Source organism: Sander vitreus, chromosome 19 (genome assembly GCF_031162955.1).
Source record: "Sander vitreus isolate 19-12246 chromosome 19, sanVit1, whole genome shotgun sequence".
NCBI classification, from domain to species: domain Eukaryota; kingdom Metazoa; phylum Chordata; class Actinopteri; order Perciformes; family Percidae; genus Sander; species Sander vitreus.
Genome location: NC_135873.1, coordinates 19,167,710 through 19,193,183, shown reverse-complemented (window position 1 = coordinate 19,193,183; position 25,474 = coordinate 19,167,710). Strand labels below are relative to the sequence as shown.

General features: G+C 41.7%; 1 protein-coding gene across 1 annotated transcript in view; it reads left to right on the top strand.

The window, feature by feature from the left end:
* ablim2 (actin binding LIM protein family, member 2) overlaps positions 1-25,474 on the top strand; it is a 98,666-nt gene that overhangs the window by 18,170 nt on the left and 55,022 nt on the right. The window contains exons 3-6 of the mRNA XM_078276154.1: positions 19,806-19,989; positions 22,166-22,278; positions 22,534-22,660; positions 24,378-24,471. Coding sequence (XP_078132280.1) covers positions 19,806-19,989; positions 22,166-22,278; positions 22,534-22,660; positions 24,378-24,471 — 518 coding nt within the window. The remainder of the gene's footprint in view (positions 1-19,805; positions 19,990-22,165; positions 22,279-22,533; positions 22,661-24,377; positions 24,472-25,474) is intronic.

The window sequence follows — 25,474 nt, the reverse complement described above, 5'->3', positions numbered from 1 at the left end:
AAACAGCCCCAAAGCATGATGTTTCTACCCCCATGCTTCACAGTAGGTATGGTGTTCTTTGGATGCAACTCAGCATTCTTTCCCCTCCAAACACGACAAGTTGAGTTTTTAGCAAAAAGTTCTATTTTGGTCTCATCTGACCATATGACATTCTCCCAATCCTCTTCTGGATCATCCAAATGCTCTCTAGCAAACTCTAGACGGGCCTGGACATGTACTGGCTTAAGCAGGGGGACACGTCTGGCACTGCACTATTTGAGTCCCTGGCGGTGTAGTGTGTTACTGATGGTAGCCTTTGTTACTTTGGTCCCAGCTCTCTGCAGGTCATTCACTAGGTCCCCCCGTGTGGTTCTGGGATTTTTGCTCACCGTTCTTGTGATCATTTTGACCCCACGGGGTGAGATCTTGCGTGAAGCCCCGGATCGAGGGAGATTATTAGTGGTCTTGTATGTCTTTCATTTTCTTATAATTGCTCCCACAGTTGATTTCTTCACACTAAGTTGCTTACCTATTGCAGATTCAGTCTTCCCAGCCTGGTGCAGGTCTACAATTTTGTTTCTGGTGTCCTTTGACAGCTCTTTGGTCTTGGCCATAGTGGAGTTTGGAGTGTGACTGTTTGAGGTTGTGGACAGGTGTCTTTTATACTGATAACAAGTTCAAACAGGTGCCAATAATACAGGCAACGAGTGGAGGACAGAGGAGCCTCTTAAAGAAGAAGTTACAGGTCTGTGAGAGCCAGAAATCTTGCTTGTTTGTAGGTGACCAAATACTTATTTCCAAATAAATTCATTAAAAATCCTACAATGTGATTTTCTGGATTTTGTCTCTCATAGTTGAAGTGTACCTATGATGAAAATTACAGGCCTCTCTCATCTTTTTAAGTGGGAGAACTTGCACAATTGGTGGCTGACTAAATACTTTTTTGCCCCACTGTAGGTCGCCAACATTCCCAATCCCCATTGGCTTCCAGAGATTAAAGGTCCCATCCAGGGTGGAGGGGGTAAAGGAGGGATTTGCTGCAATTGCTTGAAATGCTTTCTAAGTTGTTTCCATATCCTTATTGTGTCATACATGATAGGATTATGCTTAAAGCATGTTCTGTTGAGTGGCACAGGTGACAATATAACTGCCCTGATAGAATATGGTAGGCAGTCCTCACGTTCCATCTCTAGCCCATCATATGGCGACTGGGAGTCATCTAACCAATGAGCAACCGAGCATACTCCAGTGGCCCAATAGTACAATATAAAGTCAGGGAGTGCAAGCCCCCCCTTGGCCTTGTGCTTGCAGAGATGGTCCTTTTTAATTCTGTGAGATTTAGAATTCCATATGAAGGGAAGAATGACAGTGTCCAGTTTCCTGAAAAAGGATTTAGCAAGCTATATAGGTAGATTTTGGAAAAGATAAAGAATTTGAGGCAGAAAAAAACATTTTGATGGCATTGATTCTACCCATCAGAGAAATTGGGAGTGTTTTCCAGAATTGGATATTGCATTGAAGCTTGTCTAACAAGATAGGGAAGTTAGCTTCATAAAGTCACTGTACTTCTTGGTGACCACTATCCCCAGGTAAGTTAAGTTGTCTGATGTGACTCGGAAGGGAAGCTGACTGAGCTTCAACTCATATACAGTGGTGTGAAAAAGTGTTTGCCCCCTTCCTCATTTCCTGTTCCTTTGCATGTTTGTCACACTTAAGTGTTTCGAACATCAAACCAATTTAAACAATAGTCAAGGACAACACAAGTAAACACAAAATGCAATTTGTAAATGAAGGTGTTAATTATTAAAGGTGAAAAAAATCCAAACCATCATGGCCCTGTGTGAAAAAGTGATTGCCCCCCTAAACCTAATAACTGGTTGGGCCACCCTTAGCAGCAACAACTGCAACCAAGCGTTTGCGATAACGTGCAATGAGGCTTTTACAGTGTCCTGGAGGAATTTTTGGCCCACTCATCTTTGCAGAATTGTCCTAATTCAGTTACATTAGAGGGTTTTCGAGCATGAACGGCCTTTAAGGTCATACCACAACATCTCAATAGGATTCAGGTCAGGACTTTGGCTAGGGCCACTCCAAAGTCTTCATTTAGTTTTTTCTTCAGCCATTCGGGTGGTGGACTTGCTGGTGTGTTTAGGATCATTGTCCTGCTGCAGAACCCAAGTTCGCTTTCAGCTTGAGTACACGAACAGATGGTCGGACATTCTCCTTCAGGATCTCTTGGTAGACAGCAGAATTCATAGTTCCTTTTATCACGGCAAGTCTTCCAGGTCCTGAAGCAGCAAAACAGCCCCAGACCATCACACTACCACCACCATATTTTACAGTTGGTATAATGTTCTTTTTTATGAAATGCAGTGTTCCTTCTACGCCAGATATACTTGGACACACACCTTCCAAAGAGTTCCACTTTTGTCTCATCGGTCCACAGAATGTTGTCCCAAAAGTCTTGGGGATCATCAAGATGTGTTCTGGAGAAATTGAGACAAGCTTTGATGTTCTTTTTGCTCAGCAGTGGTTTTCTCCTTGGAACTCTGCCATGCAGGCCATTTTTGCCCAGTCTTTTCCTGATGGTGGAGGCATGAACGCTGACCTTAACTGAGGCAAGTGAGGCCTGCAGTTCTTTGGACGTTGTTGTGGGGGTCTTTTGTGACCTCTTGATGAGTCGGCGCTGCGCTCTTGGGGTAATTTTGGGCGGCCGCCACTCCTGGGAAGGTTCACCACTGTTCCATGTCTTCGCCATTTGTGGATAATGGCTCTCACTGTGGTTCGCTGGATTCCCAAAGCTTTGGAAATGGCTTTATAACCCTTTCCAGACTGATAGATCTCAATTACTTTCTTTCTCAATTGTTCCTGAATTTCTTTGGGTCTCGGCATGATGTGTAGCTTTTAAGGATCTTCTGGTGGACCTTACTGTGTCAAGCAGCTCCTATTTAAGTGATGCCTTGATTGTGAACAGGTGTGGCAATAATCAGGCCTGGGTGTGGCTAGAGAAATTGAACTCAGGTGTGGACAACCACAGTTATAGTATGTTTTAACAAGGGGGGCAATCACTTTTTTCACACAGGGCCATGATGGTTTGGATTTTTTTTCTCCTTTAATAATAAACACCTTCATTTACAAATTGCATTTTGTGTTTACTTGTGTTGTCCTTGACTTTTGTTTAAATTGGTTTGATGTTCCGAAACACTTAAGTGTGACAAACATGCAAAGGAACAGGAAATGAGGAAGGGGGCAAACACTTTTTTCACACCACTGTAGGTAGTAGCTCACTTTTGTTCCAGTTTATTTTGTACTCAGAGAAAGTGCCAAATAGATGAAATACCTTTAGTATTGTTGGAATTGTTAGGAACAACTGAGTTATATATATATATATATATATATATATATATATATATATATATATATATATATCCCATAGGCTCTTACTATGAAAACACAAGTAGGCAGAGTGTAATTTCCTTCAAAGATTTGTTGCAGTATTTGTTGCAGAACTTCACTCTGATGCATTTCAGAGGCAAATACAGTTTTACTCTTCATTAATTTCACAGTTAAAGTTACTAGTTACTTTACAGATTAAGATTTTACACAAAAAAACTCAAATTCTCTTCTGCATGATTGTAGATTAAACTAGCCAACAGTATATAAAGAGTCACAACTAGCTTTTGAATTGTGCTGCTGATTGTACTTAAAGCCACAAAGGTAGAATTTAAAATCTCTGTCGTTAGCATTTTTAATAGTAGTTTCAAAAAACAACTGTGGCAGACATCAATGCATGCAATTACTTTGTTTTAATATTCATTGATTCATAATTCACAATAACACAACTTTTACTACTTTTTATTGATTTACTGTGGCTTGTTAAATAGTTCTGATTAGTAGAAAATGACTTACACCACAGTGTGTTGTGGTTTAATATTGTGCAGCTATTAAGGAGTTAGACTCTCATGTCTTACTAATTGAGCTGCGTTTGTTCCTTCATGCCAAGCCTTTATCTTTGACTTAAAAAGAAATGAACTAATTGCTAATTGAATAACTACACGCCTCGGGTCAAACATACTAATTACTCATGCATATTAACCCAATAGTAATAGTTGGAAGTCATCATGTGGCACTTACTGGGGGTCATGATTAAACACAGAGCATGTTTACTTCACTGGGGAAAGTTGTTTGGTTGGCTTTCTAAAGAGCTTAGTGAGGAAGTGTGAGGCTGGATTTCAGCCTGATGTCAGGCATTCAGGAGATGTATTAATACCATGGAGATGCAACAGCCAGAAGAGCTACTCCACCCAGTTCACACAGCAAATGCCGGGCCATTCCTATTATCCATAAATCCAAAGCATGGCCGCATTAATGGAATATCCAACTAATTTAGGTTATTAAATTTGCTTATTATCCAAGGGTTGGGTGCCTAGGCAGTTTGCTATTAAAACCTCCAGATGTGGAGTCACAAGAATCTGAAAGCCATGGCTGGAAATGAAACAAAGCACAGCAGGCTGAGTGGGGCAATTCAAACCTGAACATCAATGAGATTAGAAACATAAGATAGCAGCCAAGTTCAACAGAGTGTAATGTTTACTTAGAAGTTCTTTCAGCATTTTCTTTATAGATGTCAGATGATAATTAAATCAGGTGAAATATCTTCTTCTTTTAGTCTTTCATTGACAGACCATAAACCCACACACTCTATCAAGGTCTACCTCACCTCTGCCCCACTGCACTCTATCAAATATATCACGGGCGACCTGGAAGAGAATCCAGCCAGTGACCCCTGCCAGCAGGCTAACAGTGCCAGGTCTAAAGTAAGGAACCGTCAACGCTCAGCTAGCCATGTGTAATTAACACCAGGCAGAGAGGACTGGAATAATGGGAGTTAATGGTAGCCTCTTTAGCACTGGCCTGATATCAAAGTAGCTGCTAATAGTAAACACAGCCTCAGTGTCTCTGGACTGTTTAGTGTACTGTTTAAACATGGCTGGATTAACCCAGGGCCAAAATAAGATGAGGACCCCCATTGACTCTCTGCTTGTAATCATTTAAACCACAAATTATCAAGGTGTAGGTAAAAACAGTAAAACATGTAAAAATGCAATACCCAACATACAGTGCCAAAACAACGAGATGGGAGACATCGGCGTCGTTAGGCCTGGCTGTCCGAGGCTACAGCCCCTAATGTTTAATGAACTTTTCAGAAGCTTTTAGCCACTTGCTGCTCAGAGTAATCACAGTTAGCGGCTCTCCCGCTCCTCTCTATGGTCACGGGAATCGGTGTTTGCCAGGTTATTTTGTCTTAATCCTTCTGTAATGTAAGACTATCTGAAGTTTGACAAAAAACCTAATATGTGTGAATGTGTAAAAGTCTTTGTAACATAACAGCCTAACAAAACAAATGCATGTGTGTGTGTGTGTGTGTGTGTGTGTGTGTGTGTGTGTGTGTGTGTGTGTGTGTGTGTGTGTGTGTGCGTGTGTGTGTCTGTGTGTGCATGAGTTACAGTTGGAAGAGTAGAGGAGAAATGGCATGGATTGTTCCAAAAGACATTGTCATTTAAAACAAAGTTCCTGCATTTCTACGCCAGGAATAAACACTGTAGGATCACTGCTACACGCCATTCACAAATGGCAACAGAGAAAAATTGCTACCTGCATTCAGGGACCATTCAGGGTCCATACGGTCATCTTACTGAGGTCAAAGTATGTAAACCAACTACAACACATGCCCCCAATGACACTAGAGGTCAGGAAATGTTAAGGCCAATCATAGGCCACCCTACAGTCTGCACTATACAACTCAGTCTGGAGCATGTTCCAAGACATCAATAGATTTAGTCATGACACATGGAGTCTGTAGTGATTTAGTTTGTACAACAACAGAAGCAAGTCATTTGCTTCATTCACACCGCCCGCCACGAATTTGCGTCTTTGCATTGACTTTTCTATGTATTCGCGCCACCCAATTCGTGCTTAACCTAGGTAGTGTCAACGCAACATAAAACTGTTTAATATGTTGTTGAAAAGACGATCTCACCCCAAGGTCCATTTAGTAGCTGTTCTGGAACTTTTGATTATATCACATGGTCTTTATCAGACAGAGTATGCCCATTCTCATGGAATTGTAGATCTTCAAACTCATTTTTTTTATAACTGAAAGTGTAATTGATTCATGTTCAGTTTACTGTTATGCCGCTGCCAACATGTGATATACTTGAGTAAAATCCCAAATTGCAGCTTTAAGCTTTGGTGCATATGATGAGCACTAATTGCTGTTTTCATGGTAGCTGCTGTCAACAGCAGGCTGTGTTATTTATTTTGGTACCCACTGTGGCTGGCTTTATATATCCTGTTATATCTGCTTCAAGCTGACATCATCACCAGTATAGAGCTTCAGACACAACGACCACGCAAAACCACTCAGACACACTTTCATCCCCAATCTGTTTCTGCTTTGGCTATATGAAGGGCCATCACATCATCCACATAACATTGGAATACTCAATGTGAAAATATGTGTCCACACCCTAATGTCGGCAAGCCTACATGAAAGCAGTAAATGTAGCGTATAAGAGTTGGAATGGTGATACGGAAAGACTCCTTTATATCAGACACACTCTCTTACCACATTCACAACACTCCCTCACAAACACAGGAGGGGCATATTTTATTGCACAGTACTTGCTTCCCCATAAAGCTGAAAACAGTTTTATTCATGAAGTGGGTGTAGTCTGCCAGGCTAGATTGCTTCTCAATGCCACATGCATATCATTCTGCAAAGTGAACATAAGCTTTCTGCTCTTAGATTCACTAGTTCATCTCTGCCTCGAGACAGTGAATGTTACTTAGGATCTCAGGATGTCCAGTTTTGACTGAATTCCTGATTTCTGATATCACATCTGACATCCAAGTTGGCCACACTGGATTTAACCAGGTTGTCCAGTGTAGCAGCTAACTTATTTGATCCAGTTTATCGGCTTTCATCTGCCATGTCTTTGTTGAATGTTTAACTGTATAATATACAACACATGCAATACATTTTGAAGTCATTTTAGCTCCAAAACAACATTATTGCCAATGATTTTCCAAAGTCCCACCCCGGGTTGGCTCAGCCTTCGAACAGAAGGAATTTTAGAATATTATTGACAGAGCAATGTTTACTTACCTACAGAGTAACGCTGACAATTTACCTGAAAGGATTAGAATTGTAGAACTGTAAGAAATCAGACATGGAGGGAGTAAACCTAAGAATGTTTACTGAGTCGTGTGACATTACAGGTTTGACTTGTCTATATATATATATATATATATAATATATATATAAAAAAATATATTAATCATATCATACAGTATATATTATACACTCAGTGTTCCTTTGAGGTTTTGACAGATTTATGGATTGCATTGTTTTTTACCCAGCCTGAATGTTTTTCTTCCTGGAAGTCAGCTTGGTAAATAGCCACTGCTGGCCACATGTTGATCCTGCTGGTGGATCAGTGGTGTTAGAATAGCAGATGGCTGTGATGTTCTCAGTAGGGTGTTGGCTTTGGATTGTCTTCTTCTTGGAAGCAGGCTGACCAGAACAGCGCCAGGAGGGATTGTGTGTGTTCGTCATTGGGCCAGGGGTGCTGACCTCACACACATTTGTAGGGAAAGAAAAGTATACACACACACACACACACACACACACACACACACACACACACACACACACACACACACACACACTTAAAAGGGCATGTATCATGTATCGTGTGCAAAATATTTTATTTTTGAAAGTTTATGGAATTGTCAGACTGTTATCCTTTGCACAGTTTAGTAGCTTGTTTTGGCCAGGTGAGTATCAGATCTTCATGTACATGGAAAAAACTACATTACCTGAAAGAGATCCAACATGGTAACATATGCTTGCATACAACTTGGATCATATTTTCATAGTTTGGCCATCATTTCTTTAGCATTTACTACCACAGTACTAACTTGCAACAGTGATGTTGACAGGGTAAGAAACATTGTCAGATATTTTACAAAAAACAAAGCCACCAAGACAACTGGCTATAATCTAGAACCACAATGGAAATTAGTCTACAGTGCCATCTTTGATAGTTTACTAGCAGGTGTGACTGGATGGCCTCCCTCCTAAAGGATTATTAGCTCATTTTCAGGTTTACCTCCAAATAAGATCAATAATCTGGCTAAACTGTCAGCCTGTTTACGACCTGTCTACAACTGACAAATGAAGTCGTCAGCACTCACATGTAAGTGTATGATACTTTAAATAACAAAGCAGCAGAGGAAACAGACATGTGAGGAAAGACTAGGGCTGAAACGCGCCTGAGTGCTGATGACATCATGGTATGATTTTTTGGTCAGCACCCATTAGACTCGAAAGACTATGGAGTAGAGCATGCCAGTTCTTTTGTTTGTACAGCCTGTTTGAAACCTGTCTCAATCTAGTCTCTAAGGAAAAAGAACACAGAAATGAAGAACATTAATTCGCACAAAACTCACTTTTTGCTGAAAATCCCCATGCTGCTTATGAGATCAAGTGTAGCCCAGTGATTTAGACAATAGACAGAGCTCCCCTGCCTCTTGCCTCATTAGACGCCTGCTTGCAATTTAGGCCATCGTAGCAGGAGTCTGGGTCACCGTGAGCCTGTTTGACCTGTCACAAATATCAACCTTCAATTTCTTTCTTTCAAGTACAGTCCCATAGATCAATGCCAGCAGGCTGTGCAGTCAACAGACCCCACCCCAACAGACACACACAAACACAAACACACACACACACACACACACACACACACACACACACACACACACACACACACACACACACACACACAGATAGTGAGTCATTGTAAAACCTAAGGTACTGTCAAGGTTGCACATTCAGAGCAGAAGGCACATAGCACATGTATATTTAACCATGCTCACGCACACACACACATGCACAGAGACAGTCATTGTGAAACATGAGCTAAAGTCAAGGTCTCACTCGTGTAAGGACATAGCAGAGGTTGTGTTAGACTTCCTGGTTGTCCGTCATTTTAACAGAGATGGTTGTAAAAATTCCCGCAGTGACAGCGGAGGCCACTAAAAACACTGCGCCCCCACTAAAAACACTGCGCCCATTGTGCCATCCCAAATATTGGGCTTTATACAGAAACTCGGGACACTCTACCGTGACATGTAGCGATATCGTCTACCAATGCCATGGCTACCACGGAGCTGTCACAGCTGCACTGCGTTCTGGCTGCAAGGCAGCCGCCGGAGTTTACAGATTGCCTTATTAACATTATCAGGTTCCATATTAGCATTGGGTTTATATCTGAAATACTGGCAAACATGCGCTTCTTTTGCTTTTCACTTTGACACCAAATCCTCAGCCATCATCTTGTCGGTAAACTCTCCTGACTCCTGCTGTTCTGCGCTGTGACTCTGCTGCTGCTGTGGAACTTTCACTCTAACTGGACGGGGTGTGAATGATTCCATCCATCAGGAATTCTAAGTAATGACAAGTGGTTCTAAGTGGTGTGTCCACATGATACAAGCCTTCCGTGATCGTAATCCTCCACTCACAAGCTCTGGTAGAGGGCTAGACGGATCAATCTACACACACTTAATAGAAAAAAAGGCATATCTGTGTGTCAGACAGGGCTGGGTTTTTTATATTTATTTAATACTTAAATAAAATGTTTTATACTTTTACTTGAGTGATCTAAACTTCCAAACAATTTCTACAGAACCCTTTTCTAAATTTACCAAAAATAGCAAAAGTTCTCAAATGTTCAGTGTCTCAATGCAAGCAGTCTTACACAAATCATAAATAGAATGGACTAAAACTGTATTTCTTTTTTATTTAAAGCTTTAATCTCTTTTTTGTAGTCAATTGAGGGCAGAAGCCAAACATCACAGATCTGACATTAAGTTGATATCATGCTCACAGAGGCAGTGGACCCACAATGCACGACTCTGGTAAGTGGAATTCCAAAAGTTTTATTTGAAGCACAAACAAAACTCACAGGCAACAGTTTCCAAAACGACAGGCAAGGGGAAGTCCAAAAACAGACAAAGGTTCAAAAACACAGGGAATCAGAAAAACAGCAACACAAGGAATACTGGAAACGCTCAAAAGCTGACACAACGGAACAGACGATCACGCACAGAGGTGAGGTACAAGTGAACTTAAATACAAAAAGACAAGGGAGACAAGTGCAACACACAAGGGCGGGGAAAGGTAATCACACAGCAGAAGACAGGAAGTAAAACAAGACTTAACATGGGAGAACAGAGAGACTACAAAATAAACAGGAAACTTACCATGAAACAAACACACAAGTAAAAACACAGAAGACATAAAACATGAGATGTGAAACAAAAATGAATCAGAACAAATAAACACAACAAAACAGGAAAAAAACTACAACAGAAACCCACCATCGTGACAGTTGATATAGCTGCAGTGTCAGCAAACTGTTGCCCGTTTACACATCTAGTAGACACATAGGGAGAAATCATTTGACACCAGAAATTACTCTTTTCACATTACACATAGCCATTTGATTAATTGTTGCTATTAAAGGACAATTCCGGCGCAAAATGAACCTAGGGGTTAATAACATATGTGTACCTAGTCCATTGTTCTCTGGGATATGTTTATATGTGCTAATCGAATGTGTCTCTAGCTTGCAACAAGCTAGCGTAAACCGGTTATTAGCTGCTAATGCTAGCTTTTGGGGCATTTGGTAAATCGCTATTTTATACCACTAACATGGCTCAAAATAGCACCACACTTCAACGGTAGCATAATGAGGGTCATGTTTACATGCGGGCACCATCTTGAAAAACAGTCATGAACAACATGAGCAGTTGAACCACGAACGCTGTGTTTGAGCTATGTTACTGGTTACTGGCAGTGTTGGGAAGGATACTTTCAAAACGTATTCCGTTACGGAGTACAGAATACATGCCCAAAAATGTAATTTGTAACGTATTCCGTTACATTACTCAATCTGAGTAATGTATTCTGAATACTTGGATTACTTCCACATTGAATTGCATTTTATAAGTAGGAATGCGGCCATCACATACAGCTTACTAAACAGTGTGTACCTACCTAATGTGTACCTAAACAAGCAGATAGATTTTTGTATTTGTAGTCCCGAACTGCATACTACAAAAATCTAACCGCAGTCTAAGCTACCATGAGCTAATTTTAGCTAACGTTAGCTAACATGTCAACGGGGCTAGTCTTTCAATGGCTCTGGGGCTAGTAAATCAGCATGTAGGAGAATGTAAAGTCGCACGTCAACTATAAAATAGCAAGGTGACCAGTAAAACTACAGCAGACGACTACCCTTGGCTAAAAACAACTTACTTTAAGATGCTTCTTCAGGTTGGAGGTGGAGTCATTTGGACGCTGAAAGGAAGTTGGTTGCTGGCAAGCAGAAGTTTCACTGCAGTCCACAGTTATATTTCGTTCTCTCGTCTCTTTCTTTAATGTGAAATGCTGTTTGAATTTCCAAGATGGAAACCATTCCTGCCCTGGCTCTGTTGTGCCGGTTCCTGCTCCATCTTTACCTCTATCAGTGATCACGCAAATAGCTCATTTTTTTGTTTTCATATTGGGACTTCTGGGAAATGCATGGAGTTGCGAGAGTGAATAAACCCGTGAAAGTATCGTCATGTAATCCATTGATTTCAACAATGTAACTATATTCTAAATACCAACTATTTAAATTTTAACTGTAACGGAATACAGTTATTCATAATTTGTATTCTGAATACGTAACGCCGGTACATGTATTCCGTTACTCCCCAACACTGGTTACTGGTTGCACGGCGTTCGTTGTTCGACTGCTCATTCCAAGATGGCGCCCGCATGTAAACATGTACGCTACTGTCTTTATAATATATCTTTTTAATAAACTGTCTGTACACTTACAAAGTTCTCAATGCTTCGCTTTACATGTAGGAACCCTCATTATGCTACCGTTGAAGTGTGGTGCTATTTTGAGCCTTGTTAGTGGTATAAAATAGCGATTTACCAAATGCCCCGAAAGCTAGCGTTAGCTAGCATGAAAACATGTCCCAGAGAATGATCAACTCGGTACACATATGTTATTAAGCCCTAGGTTTATTTTGCGCCGGAATTGTCCTTTAATGCAGCTTTAAATCAGAAATTAATCTAATCAAAAAACAAACCAGCCATTCAATGCTAGCTTTCACTAAACTTGTTGCTTGTCAGACACACATTTAGGTTCCTAACATGAGTATTTAGGTGTGTTACCCAGCTCTAGTTTCATCTAGATTACTTGCATTATGTCCAAACCACTGAACCCTTTTTTCTTTTCCTCCTTAGACCTTGTTTGTACACGAGTAAAAGAGACACACCATATTTTATTTACAAATCACACCAGGGCACATTTGTTGCACATCCATCCATCCATCCAAGCATGTAACTCCCCCGCCAATTCTCCATGCTGAATTAAAAAGAAGATTCTGAGATCCTCTGGTGTGGAGGAAGCAGATTAAACAGCACATTGAATTCTTCCAAGTGCGTTCACATTATGTAAGTGGCTTCATAGTGCAAATGATAAGCCTTCAGAGATGGAAGTCATCGGTTTCCTGTGAAGTAATCTGCCTTTCAGCCTTAGAAAATGTTGTGATCAAGTTCCCACTGTAGTGTTACCTTTATATCTACTTAACAATGGTCACCTGAGAAGCCCTAATACTCCTGTAATTGCTTGTAATTTCTGTAGAATTAGAGTAGAGCTGTAATGCTTTCTTTTTTTTAAGATTTTCCTGGTTCTGAAGTTAGATCTCTATACTACTGGGTTGTACAGGAACCCATTAGGTATGCTGCCCTCAAAGAGCCCCACCCAAACACACACCGATTTATTCAGTTACACACAGTACTCCCTAGCACCACTCCCAGAGTTAAAAGGTCAGACCCTGTTGGAATCCGTGGAAGTTATATCACTCTGCAGACGTGTAGCCGACACGTTCTGTTATCCTGAGCCGAGTCTCAGGACAAAACGGCTAATTAGCCACATCATGACCTCCTCCACCGACGGCCCGAGTGCCAGCTGAGCACACAAACCCTTGGTTGTCGTGGAGATGAAATGGTTTCAAACTGATGAAATCGCTGCTTGGACATAGCATTCAAATTAATCTTTAGTGGGGTTCAAGGCAGACTTTACTTTAATACTTTTGTATTGTGTGGCTAATACAGATACTGTTTCTGTAATTCTACCATTTCTTTGTGGAATTGTAAAAGTGTTCACTTTTCCTCTGAGGATCTTATCTTTGTAGAAAGTCACTTTTATTATCCAAAATGGTAAAAAAAAAAAAGAAAAACAACAATGCAAAGACATGAAGTACAAAAATGTTTCCTGTACGAAATATATATGTAAGGTAGTAGCCTTGAGTAGTCCACTAGGCAGCACTGTTGCCATTCCTATAACAGATGAAGTTCAGCAATTGAACGGACTGAAAGACACCGTAGTTTACACTCGGTCTGTGTAGGTCGCCATGCTTGTTTAAAACTGCATGTACTCCGTTAAGAAATGATGAAACCAGCCTTCTCTGTGACAATAAAACCTGATGGTCTAAGCCACAATCTTCAACCCAGCGTCCCGTGCCCCTTCTCTCCGCACTTCACCCCAAACATCTAACAAAACGTAGAGTACCGCAACAATGCCGAGGGGTATCTCCAGGCGGCAGACGCGCAGAGGGAATGGGTTACATATACAACACAATTGCAAACACGTGCAAATTAAGCTGAGTTATTACAAATGGAACAAATTAGTTTTTACTTCTATTGCTCTTGAACCGGGGTACTCTAAAGCTATGGCCTGAGGGGAGTAGTATGAACTCAGAGTGGTGGTTAAAGTAAGAACATATTCCAAAAAGTTCAAATAATGTTCCTATCTACATTTAAAGTAGTTTACTTCCTGTGGCCAGGTTAGCTCAGTTGGTAGAGCAGGCGCACACATATAGAGATTTAATCCTCGACGCAGCCGCTGCGGATTCCACTCCGACCTGTGGCCCTTTGCTGCATGTCATTCCCCTTCTCTCTCCCCTTTCATGTCTTCATCTGTCCTGTCGAATTAAAGGCCTAAAATGCCCAAAAAATTATCTTAAACTAAAAAAAAGTAGTTTAACTTCCTGAGGAAGTACACACGTTGCTGTCCCTTCTTACAGACTGCATCACAATTGGCATCAAACTTCAGGTTTATATCGATGACGGTTCCCAGATATTATATCTTTTAACAAACTCAATGCCAGTTCCTTTAATGAAGGTCTGAGATGGCATCTATCAGTATGTTTTTGCTATTGACTGGAGCATGCAATAGTTCTGTATACTGTAGCCCACAAACATTGATACATTTTCCCTTAGGCCACATAGCGTTGATTGTGTACCACTGTCCCTTTATAAGTGTTTACATTTGAGTTCTGTGAAGTTTGTATTTCCCTCGGAGAGTAATAAATGTATGGCACACTCATAAATGTACTCATCGGCCCCAAGCTAGTTTGATGCCTTTGTGGCCATTGGAATTGAAAAGATATTACAGTATCAGTACAGTACAGTCAGTCAGAACTGAAATTGGAGAACACTAATGATTTCTTAGCAAGTAGAAGCTAGGATACATTACTATGAGTTAAGAAAAAATTGATTATTAGTAAAGAATGTATGATTTTCTTTGGTTTCCGTCTGTTGCTGCAAACTTGAAAGTGAACATCAGTCCTCCCTGGATTAACCCTGATTTACTGACTTCCACATCCGGCTCTGTTTCACTTCTTCAACCTCTGCCTGCTTTAGAACATGTTCCACGTGTATGAGGGATTAGGGAATGACGGATGGGAGGAATGAGAAAGGGATGAGAGGAAGACAGCTTTGAAGGTTTCCATTAGCGATGAGGGACCAAACTGAAAGAGCATCTTTTGTCTTCCTCTCACTTATGTAATGCACTCAGAAAGAGTTTTTGATCTGAATTAGAGGCTGGTTTGCCAGTAACTTTGTCTTCCTGTGCAGAATATGCACCATGCTGCTGTCCTGCAGATGAAAACACTAATATAAAATAGTTGGGTTAGCTGTCACCTTTATAAGGATGTAATGCTTTCTGGTGCTCCTGGCTCTATACATGATGAATGTGCACCGACCTTAGCTCGTATGGGCTCAGCTGCTGAAGGTATAATGGAGTAAAAAGAGGAGTCTATGTGCCAATTGGCAGTGCAGGTATGAATAAACCAGGGTTAGAAGATGAGCTGGCAGGCAGCTGCACACTGAGTGTGGATTTCTGTCTCCATCTCTTCTAGCCCTAAATCTCTATTCCTATGTAGCAGAGCTGTTTTTAATTCTTTAGGGGCAAGTCCAAGTCAAGTTTCAAGTCCTTTTAGACAAGTCAAGTCTAAAGTCTGTCAAAGTATAGTCTTGCATTGCCAAACCTTCCTCCACAGCGCTGCGGAGGAGGGTCTGGCTAGTCCACACAGCATTCCTAGATTCCTAGGAGAAAAACATGCTGTGGTTTATTGGCATTTCTTTAAACCAATCACAATCGTCTTGGGCGGTGCTAAGCGCCGGACAGAGCAACGGTGCCTCTGCTAAATAGCCTCAGGAAGGAACTTGTTCTGGTGGATCATGTGAACGTTCAAAAATTGTTTTAGTTGTGCAACAGAAAACTCCGATTGGACAGATAGTCTAGCTAGCTGTCTGGATTTACCCTGCAGAGATCTGAGGAGCAGTTAACCATAGTCCTCACAAATCCACCAGAGGTTAGAACGCCAACACAAAGAAAGAGGAAGGTGATGGACGTCCGGCCGAAAATTAGGGACATCTGGCGGAATTTCCGGCGGCACCGGAGAGATCCCACAAAATGAAATTTCATTGATATACAATAGTCAAAGTAAGTCTCAAGTCATTCAAGACAATCAGAAATCTATTATCACGTCTTTCAAGTAAGTCTCAAGTAAAGTCTCTATTCTATCAGAGCAAGTCTGAAGACAACTGAAGTCATTCAAAACAAGTCTAAGTAACAAGTCTAGATTAGTTTCAGATAATCTGAGAGGAACGCAGGTCAAGTCTAAGGTCTCAGGTCTGTCAGAGCAAGTCTCAAGTCAAGTCTCAACTTGTCTGAGCCAAGTCTAAGTCAAGCCCCAAGTCCGTCATGACAAGTCTCAAGTCTCAAGTGAAAGTCCAAATCCAGTATCAAGTCTGTCGGAGTGAGTCTGAAGTCTTTCGAAACATGTTTCAATTCAGTCTGTCATCGTCATACAGTATTTATTCTTCATTGTTGTGGGGTTCTACCGAGTCAAAGCTTGATGCGGCTTTTATTTCTAAAGTAAATCAAGTCTCACAGAAATCCAAGTAAATTCTAAAGTCCATTTGTTTGAGTTTGACTCAAATCCAAGTCTTCAGGCTATGGCTCTGCTATATAGGCCAGTTTAATTACACACCTGTTTAAACCTAAAAAGCTTATCCTGGTATCATTCTAGTCCAGTCTGCTTCTCTGTGGGTATTTGACCTAGAAAGGTTCTCAAAAGAACTACACTCAAATTGTTCCTTGTGTTGTACAGAGTGCTTCCTGAATTTAACCTTTCCTTTTTTTATGTTATATCAGACAATGGAAAATGTCTCCTTTTTGTATCTCATCCATCCAGCTTTCCACTGTGCTGGTGTTCTCTCCATCAGCCCAGAGCATTATCTCATTCTAGACAGGTTGCCAGACATGTGAACCGGATGGAAGTGAGCCGGTAGCAGCCGCTGGAAACTATGTTGTCCACTTCCTGAGAAAAACATTCCTGCTCGTATTGTTGTGGTTGTTTTATTAGAGTGCCGTAACCCCTTTGAGGGCTTAATAATAAAAGTGAAATGATGCAAATACTGGACAAAGGTTGTGTAACATGTCGGTTTAAGTTTTTACAAGGGGATAAAAGTGTGGGAGAATTGGAATGTTGCACAACTAGTGGGAAAATGTTGAAGTTTTAGTTTAGTGTGTGGGAAGACAGAAGAATAACATCACAAATCTTGCTTGTACATCAGTATACTGTATGTCAGTGGATGTTGTCACTCACTTTTGAATTTGTCCCTGTAGCCACACGGTTGATGTCACATCACACGTATTTAGCAGGTGTGTGTCAAAGCAAGAAAGTGCCTCTACCACGAGAGAAAATGGAAAGCTAGAAAATCCCACAATCTATCCCAACTGTAGGATTTGGGCTTCCTTCAAAGTAAAAAGGCAGATGTAATTCAGTTTTATTCATTTAAATTATCATATGAAAATGTTTTCTTTTTAAATGATTCTAGTTGATAGATTACTTTTTAATCTAACATCTATAATTCTTAGAATCTGCAAATATGTCTGTCTTTCTTATACATTTTTCTTGTGTTGTTCTCTGACATAACTAAGACTATAGAAGTGTAAAAAACAGGCTGCCTTATTATTCCAAGGAGTGGCCCTTTGTGTGTGTGTGTGTGTGTGTGTGTGTGTGTGTGTGTGTGTGTGTGTGTGTGTGTGTGTGCGCACGTGCGTGCGCGAGCCACACCAACTAATGCAAACATCTCTGCTGTCTGCTATCGTTTTTCCAGAAAGAAAGAATGAAGGGAAAAGAAAGGAGTGGTTATGTTTTTGGAAATGGAAAAATAGAGCTAGATTTCCCCTGAGGGTGTGGCTGCTTTGTGATGTCATGCGTTTGCCATGGTTACTGTGTGTTATCATTGGGTGTTCATGAGAGGACACACACACACACACACCATCCATCCATCCATCGATCTTCGTCCGCTTATCCGGTATCGGGTCATGGGGGGAGCAGCTCCAGCAGGGGACCCCAAACTTCCCTTTCCCGAGCCACATTAACCAGCTCCGACTGGGGGATCCCGAGGCATTCCCAGGCCAGGTTAGAGATATCATCCCTCCACCTAGTCCTGGGTCTCCCCCGAGGCCTCCTCCCAGCTGGACGTGCCTGGAACACCTCCCTAGGGAGGCGCCCAGGGGGCATCCTTACCAGATGCCCGAACCACCTCAACTGGCTCCTTTCGACGCGAAGGAACAGCGGCTCTACTCCGAGCTCCTCACGGATAACTGAGCTTCTCACCCTATCTCTAAGGGAGACGCCAGCTACCCTCCTGAGGAAACCCATTTCGGCCGCTTGTACCCTGGATCTCGTTCTTTCGGTCATGACCCAGCCTTCATGACCATAGGTGAGGGTAGGAACAAAAACTGACCGGTAGATTGAGAGCTTTGCCTTCTGGCTCAGCTCTCTTTTCGTCACAACGGTGCGATAAATTGAATGTAATACCGCACCCGCTGTGCCGATTCTCAGACCAATCTCCCGCTCCATTGTCCCCTCACTCGCACACAAGACCCCAAGGTACTTGAACTCCTTCACTTGGGGTAAGGACTCATTCCCTACCTGGAGAAGGCACTCCATCGGTTTCCTGCTGAGAACCATGGCCTCCGATTTAGAGGTGCTGATCCTCATCCCAGCCGCTTCACACTCGGCTGCGAACCGATCCAGTGAGTGCTGAAGGTCACAGGCCGATGATGCCATCAGGACCACATCATCTGCAAAAAGCAGCGATGAGATCCCCAGCCCACCGAACTGCAACCCCTCTCCACCCCGACTACGCTCGATATCCTGTCCATAAATACTACAAACAGGATTGGTGACAAAGCTGCAGCCCTGGCGGAGGCCAACTCTCGCCTGAAACGAGTCCGACTTACTGCTGAGAACTCCAGGATCCTTGCGAGAGTAAAGATCTGGTCCGTTGTTCCACGACCAGGACGGAATCCGCATTGTTCCTCTTCAACCTGAGATTCGACTATTGGCCGAACCCTCCTTTCCAGCACCTTGGAGTAGACTTTACCGGGTAAAGTGTGATACCCCTGTAATTGGCACACACCCTCTGGTCCCCCTTTTTGAACAGGGGAACCACCACCCCGCTCTGCCACTCCTTACTTTTCAAATTAATGTACATAAAAAGTTTCTTTCTGGATTTGCCTTTTAACATTTTACTAGTGCAGTGCCCGTTCAAAACGTGCCTTTGGGAACGGGCCGATTGCTCAGCCTCCTGTCTTGCAACTTTCTTGAGAAGGGCTCATCCTCCCACTCCCACTGCGCTGCCTTGGCTCAGGGGTGAAGGCAGTATGGGCCCTCCAACAGTGTGTGTGGCAGGGAACGGGCCCTTGTGAGTGATTCAGATTGTCACCTTGAAAAAACACCAAAGTTCAAAGAAGATAAATTAAAAATGGTGCCATTTCCTTTATATAAAACCCATCACCATCATAATTGTATGTATTGGGGGGTAAAAATAGTCAAGAGCAATCTTTGACTAAATTGTTTCTTCATTAACTATATCTAAAAAAATTCAATTAGTTTTTTTCGATTACTAAACGACACAACTGGCACAACTGGAGCCACATGTGCAAAACTCTAACTACAGTCTGCATTACCAACAGTCACCTGAGCTAAACAGTTGACATCACCTGCAAAACACATTCTAAACAACACAACTTTTCACACATACATCTCTAAACAGGCTCAGTGCAGCCAAACACGCAGAACAATCCTCACTGAGATAACACACGCTGTCACTCAGAACACAGAGTTAAAACAAAGTATCAAACACCAAGACAGAAATAAGAAACTTTTCATCTTTACCTGCTTACCTTCCTTACCTTTAACTGCCTCAAAAGAAAATGTGTTCAGTTATCAATATTGTCTAACCTGTCTCACTCTTCTTCTTTCCTTCTTCCGTGCACCCTTCCCTTTTCCTCTCTCCTTCCTATACCCCTCCCTCCCTCCCTCCCTTATGGCAGTATGTGGAACTGAACTGGCCCAGGGAGGTTTCTTCGTGCGGCAGGGTGAATACATCTGTACTCTGGACTACCAGCGGCTGTACGGGACTCGCTGCTTCAGCTGCCAGGACTTCATAGAGGGGGAGGTGGTGTCGGCCCTGGGGAAGACCTACCACCCCCGCTGCTTCGTCTGCGCCTCCTGCAAGTAAGAAACACGGATGTGGGAAGCAGGGTCCAAAACCATATGTACTTCACGTATCATTTAGCTGCTTCTTCAGTTTTTCGTCGAAGAGCTTTTGAAAGCCATATCCGACATTGGAATTGCAAGGGCTGTGTTTGACAATCTGATAACCACGCCCACTTCACACAGTGACTCGCTAGCAGTGGAAAAAAGAAACAACTTCTCTTTAAAGCATTAAACATCCCCTCTCTACTTCAACCTGTTTAGCTTTCATCCAAATTTACATTAAAAAACACCGGAACTGAGGTGTAGAAAAATATTTTTATTCAAGTATTATAATTCTAACCCTAAACCACTTATGGTACTTTTTGTTGGTCAGAGCACTTTTTTCCACAGTGTCCAGAGTTTCTTTAGGTCCTTACAGGTCTGCATGTCTTAAACCATTACAGCAATACAAGGTCTTGAACACATTAAAATGCCACATTATATGTGACGTACCCTAGAGACAGATTCTGTTTCAGAATTGAAATAGTTTTATTGTAACGCAAAACTTCTGTATCATCATCAGCTGGTTGGCTGACCCCTGCTCGCTCCTCCCCCATGACTAAATGTTCAAAACTGAAATACAGAACATTTTCTCAGAGGAACATACTGCACCAGTTGTGTGTTTTCTACACACTTCATCATTTACAAGTACATAAAACTATAATTCACAGTCATGTATACTGTAGGTATAGGTGTGTGTGTGTGTGTGTGTGTGTGTGTGTGTGTGTGTGTGTGTGTGTGTGTGTGTGTGTGTGTGTGTGTACTGCTGGGTTCTCAATGACTTGCTTTGTGTCGAATTTGGTGCAGTTAATGAACTTGACGTTTCGGCCTGTAACTTTTGAACCATAAGTCTCAAAAAAAAAAAAAATTCTGGATTCTGGGGGTCAAGATCTATCCATATAAACCATGCCCATTTATGTAAAGATCAATTTTCCACCAGTTTATTTGTTTTTTCATTACTTCTCCTACACATTTTGAGCAATCATCACAAAGTTTGGTACAGCACATCTTTGGACCAAGCTGGAAAACATTACTTTCTCGGATTTGTGATGTTCCATTCAGTTTTGCTGTAGCTGGCCCTCAAAGTTTGCTATCATCCCTCTGTGACCCCCAACCTGAACCTGAATCAGAATGTTCCAGTGTGGCATTTGAGGTTTGCAATGTGATCATCAAACTCATGGGCTCCTCTTCTAACAAGTATTGCTTTTGTGGTGGCAAAACACACAGGCTTATTCTGCGGAATATAGAAATAGGGCAAATACTGTGTGTGTGTGTGTGTGTGTGTGTGTGTGTGTGTGTGTGTGTGTGTGTATGTGTGTGTGTGTGTGTGTGTGTGTGTGTGTGTGTGTGTGTGTGTGTGATGGTCAGGCTATTGATCATTAATAATTCATCATTCATGAAAAACAGAGTCATCCAGCTCTGTTTTTCACTCTCACAGTCCGTCTGCATGCAGCTCCATAAGGACCCATCATAAGGGGTCAGGTCACATATTCATCAACACGGATACACTGAGATATCACAAAAACAATCCATCTAACTTAGCTCAGTTTCAAGAAATGATAGAATTATAACAAAAAAATAGAATATGGATCTGGAATGAAGCATGGTCCTGCTCTGTGCCAAATTTATTTAAGATTGATTTAACATTTTATGAATGTGACAGTGTTTCTTTAGTTTCTAGGGGATTTGGTGTTTACTAATATACAATATCAACCTTAAAACTTTTCTAGGGAGAAACCCTGAACACACTCCACTCTTCTGAAAAGCCTTTCCTCCAGATGTTGGAACTTGGCTGCAGATATTTGCTCCTATTTAGCCATATAGTGAGGTCTAACACTGATAATAATCCCAGGCGTGCTGGATGGGGTTGAGGGCAGGGCTCTGTGCAGCCCATTCATGCTCTTCCACACAAAACTGAAGTTAACAACTTACACACGATGGGTAATTTAAGGCTTATTCTCAGAAACTCAATATTTCTAAAAGTGTCTGATTCAAAATAACAATAAATTAAAACACAAACTAATAAATTCACAACTAATCAATTAAAATGAAATACAAATAAAATACATAAATCTTGTCTAAATGTTGTTTCAGAGGCACAATCTGTATCAGTCAAAGCCCTCTTCTGATGTGCTGATCTGTTTTCTGTTTGCAGACAACCTTTCCCGGCCGGCGACCGGGTGACATTTAATGGGAAGGAGTGTATCTGCCAAAAATGTACCCAGCCTCTCCCTGCCAACAGCCCTGCACCCATACAGGCTGTCCACAGTCAGTACTTTGTTTGTGTCTGTCTTTCTGTGACTGTCTCTCCTAAGAAACAATCATGTTAATGTTCTGTTCCATCACTTAAATTGGCGCTCTCTTAAATTGTGTTAAGGAATTCCACCAAAATGTCCAATGTTCATTTCATCCTTTTGTTTAATGAAAGAAAAAGGTACTGTAGAGAGAACTCTTCTACGCAGAGGAAGTCCACTATAGTGCCAGTTCTCATTCCATCTGAACTAACTTGTCGTCTGTGTGCAGACTGCTGCGGCTGTGGGAAGGAGTTTAAGAATGAACAGTCTCTTGTAGCGCTGGACAAGCACTGGCACCTGGGCTGCTTCAAATGTAAAGTCTGCAACAAGGTGCTCAATGCCGAGTACATCAGCAAGTAAGTCAGTATGGCTGCTTTATTAATTCATTCATCATTTATTTTTCCTCGAGAGATCATTGAGGGTGACCCTCATTTTCAATGTCACCGAATCACATTACAAAGAGAAATACAGAACAACAACACAGAAAGTACAATCATAAAAAAAATATAGAAAGGCAATAAAACATTCAGAATTGGAAAAACATGATAAATAAATTAGGATAATAGAGATGCAAAAGAAAATACAATTATGTGAGTAGAAGTATGCAGGTTTAGAACTAGATTTCTAAATTGCAAGAGACAAAAGTGAGTCGATTTTAAGTGCTGTAATTTGATCCTGTGCTATAACTACACTACTTCATCAATAATATTACTGCTATGTTATGGCATGGTTAGTGTTGGATGTCAATATACTTCCTATCACTAGTTATCTTTTTATTTGGTCAATAAATTCCATCTTTGTCTGCATTTCCATTGACTATGACTGTTACTGTGATTGTCAGTTGACTTAATAGTGCCCGATATATAAAGACTGCTGCTTACCAGATAGAGGCTCGTTGGAGGTGCCAGAGTTGAGATCTAATGTAACCACACGCTGATCTGTGTAATGTCCTTTTAACAAGTTTTGGGTCAGACCAAGAGTCTTGGAGGTCATTAAGACTTGGCATTTAATAAACAAATACTGCACTGATCTAAACCTGTGGATGTATGGATTATATTTTCTCATTTCTCTAGCTTTCTCCAGAAATTTCAATTGAAATTATGTCTTTTTTATTTGTGATACACCTAAACAAAATCCACAGTGGCCCCCGGTGGCCTAGTGGCTAAGATGCTCACCATATACTGTGATCGCAACATCCCACTTCCTGTTTGCGTGACCTATATCCAGTAAAGTTAATACTATACTATAATAAAGTTGCCTGGCTGCGTTATATACCTTTCATATTGGCCATAGACACAATGTCAGGGAGCACTTTGTACTCTGGATTCTTCAGGACAAGTAAGTAGTTTAAAAATGGGAAGATATTAATTGTTTTAGTGACACCTGTGTGGCTACTATTTATTCCATTTTCCATTGGCAGTCCAGAATGTTCTTCTTCCACCAGAATAAAAAGACTCAACATCTAAAATGTGAAGTTGCACTTCAGCTTTATGTGAGATTGCTCTACTTAAAGTAAATAAAATGGCCTAATTTGATCCTCCAGTGTTGTTACTCTGCACCTGCTTTGTGATCATTACCAGTAATAATACAAAATGGTCCTCTTAATATTGAAGATATACTGTCCCTCACATCATAGGTAAGGAAGTGGTCTTGAAAAGGATTTTTTTTTTTCTGTCTCGGTCTTGACTAGTCCTGGTCTTGGACTTGTCTTGGACTCGAGAAAGGTCGACTTGACTACAGCACTGCTGACGTGGGGTGCTGTGGGCTCAGATAGGGTGCTGTGGGCTCAGACAGGGTGCTGTTAGCGCAGACAGGGTGCTGTGGGCTCAGACAGGGTGCTGTTAGCGCAGACAGGGTGCTGTCCACTCAGACAGGGTGCTGTGGGCTCAGATAGGGTGCTGTGGGCTCAGACAGGGTGCTGTTAGCGCAGACAGGGTGCTGTGGGCTCAGACAGGGTGCTGTTAGCGCAGACAGGGTGCTGTCAGCGTGGATTCTGAGGCTCTGTGAAGTGTACCTGCTGCTCTTTGCTGTCGCTGACCTGCTGCCCTGTCCTGTGTTGTTCTGTTCTGCTAGGGATGGAATCCCCTACTGTGAGATGGACTACCACGCCATGTTCGGCATCCAGTGTGAGAGCTGCAAGAAGTACATCACTGGAAAAGTCCTGGAGGTAACATTACAGCACTGATTACATGTAGAAGAAACACTCTGCCGTAGCTGTGTGCATGGAGTATATGATCAACCTCCACCTGTCCCTTAAACACTTCTTAAACTAGAAGGCTCTCAGAGAGTGCAGACCTTCGCCAAGGCCACATGCCCTGTTTCATTAATGTTAACAAAAAAATAAATAAATACAGATGCAGATACATTTATAATAAACAAAAATTCCAAAAGTTATAAAGTGCATTTTATCCGTGAGGTTGTTGCAGTGTTGAGGATCCGTTGATCTTGGAGGATTATCAGTCCCTTCCACTGAATGCGGATTAAATACATTTCTGAAATTGGGGTGAGTTCACAGTTAGTGATCCTTGAGGCAGTGCGTAAAATTTTGTCACCCCATTTCACAGTGGAGGAGATTGTTGTGCCTAAGAACTTAAAGCTGTCAACTCTTTCCACCTCCACTCTGTTTAGGGTCGGTGGTATTAGAGCCTTTCTGTTCCTCCGAAAGTCCACTACCAGCTCCTTAGTCTTAGAGATGTTCAGATCAAGATTATGGTGATGACACCAGTCCACCAGAGACAGAGCCTCATTTCTGCTGATTCGTTGTCTGATTAGGTCAGTATGGTAAAAGAAATGAGGAAATAAGTGAATAGATAGATAGAATAATGGATTAATGGACTGATGAATTGAATAGAATACATAGATAAGCACTTAGAGAGTGTAGTCCTCCGCCAAGCCCATGGACTGTCTCACAACGGAAGTGAAAATACTTTGTGTATCTGCGAAGTGATTTGGATACGCTCCAAAATGATATGGGTACTTCCTCGGCCCGTGTTACATGCTTCTACCAGGTTTCATGGAAATCAGACCTGTAGTGTTTCTGTAAACCTGCTGACAGGCAAACAAACCAAACTGAAAACATGAGTGAAAGATCGCATTTCTTTTCTTGGAATGGCATTCTGACTGTAGTATCCATCTACAGATGAGTGGGGGACTTAATGTACAAAGACAGC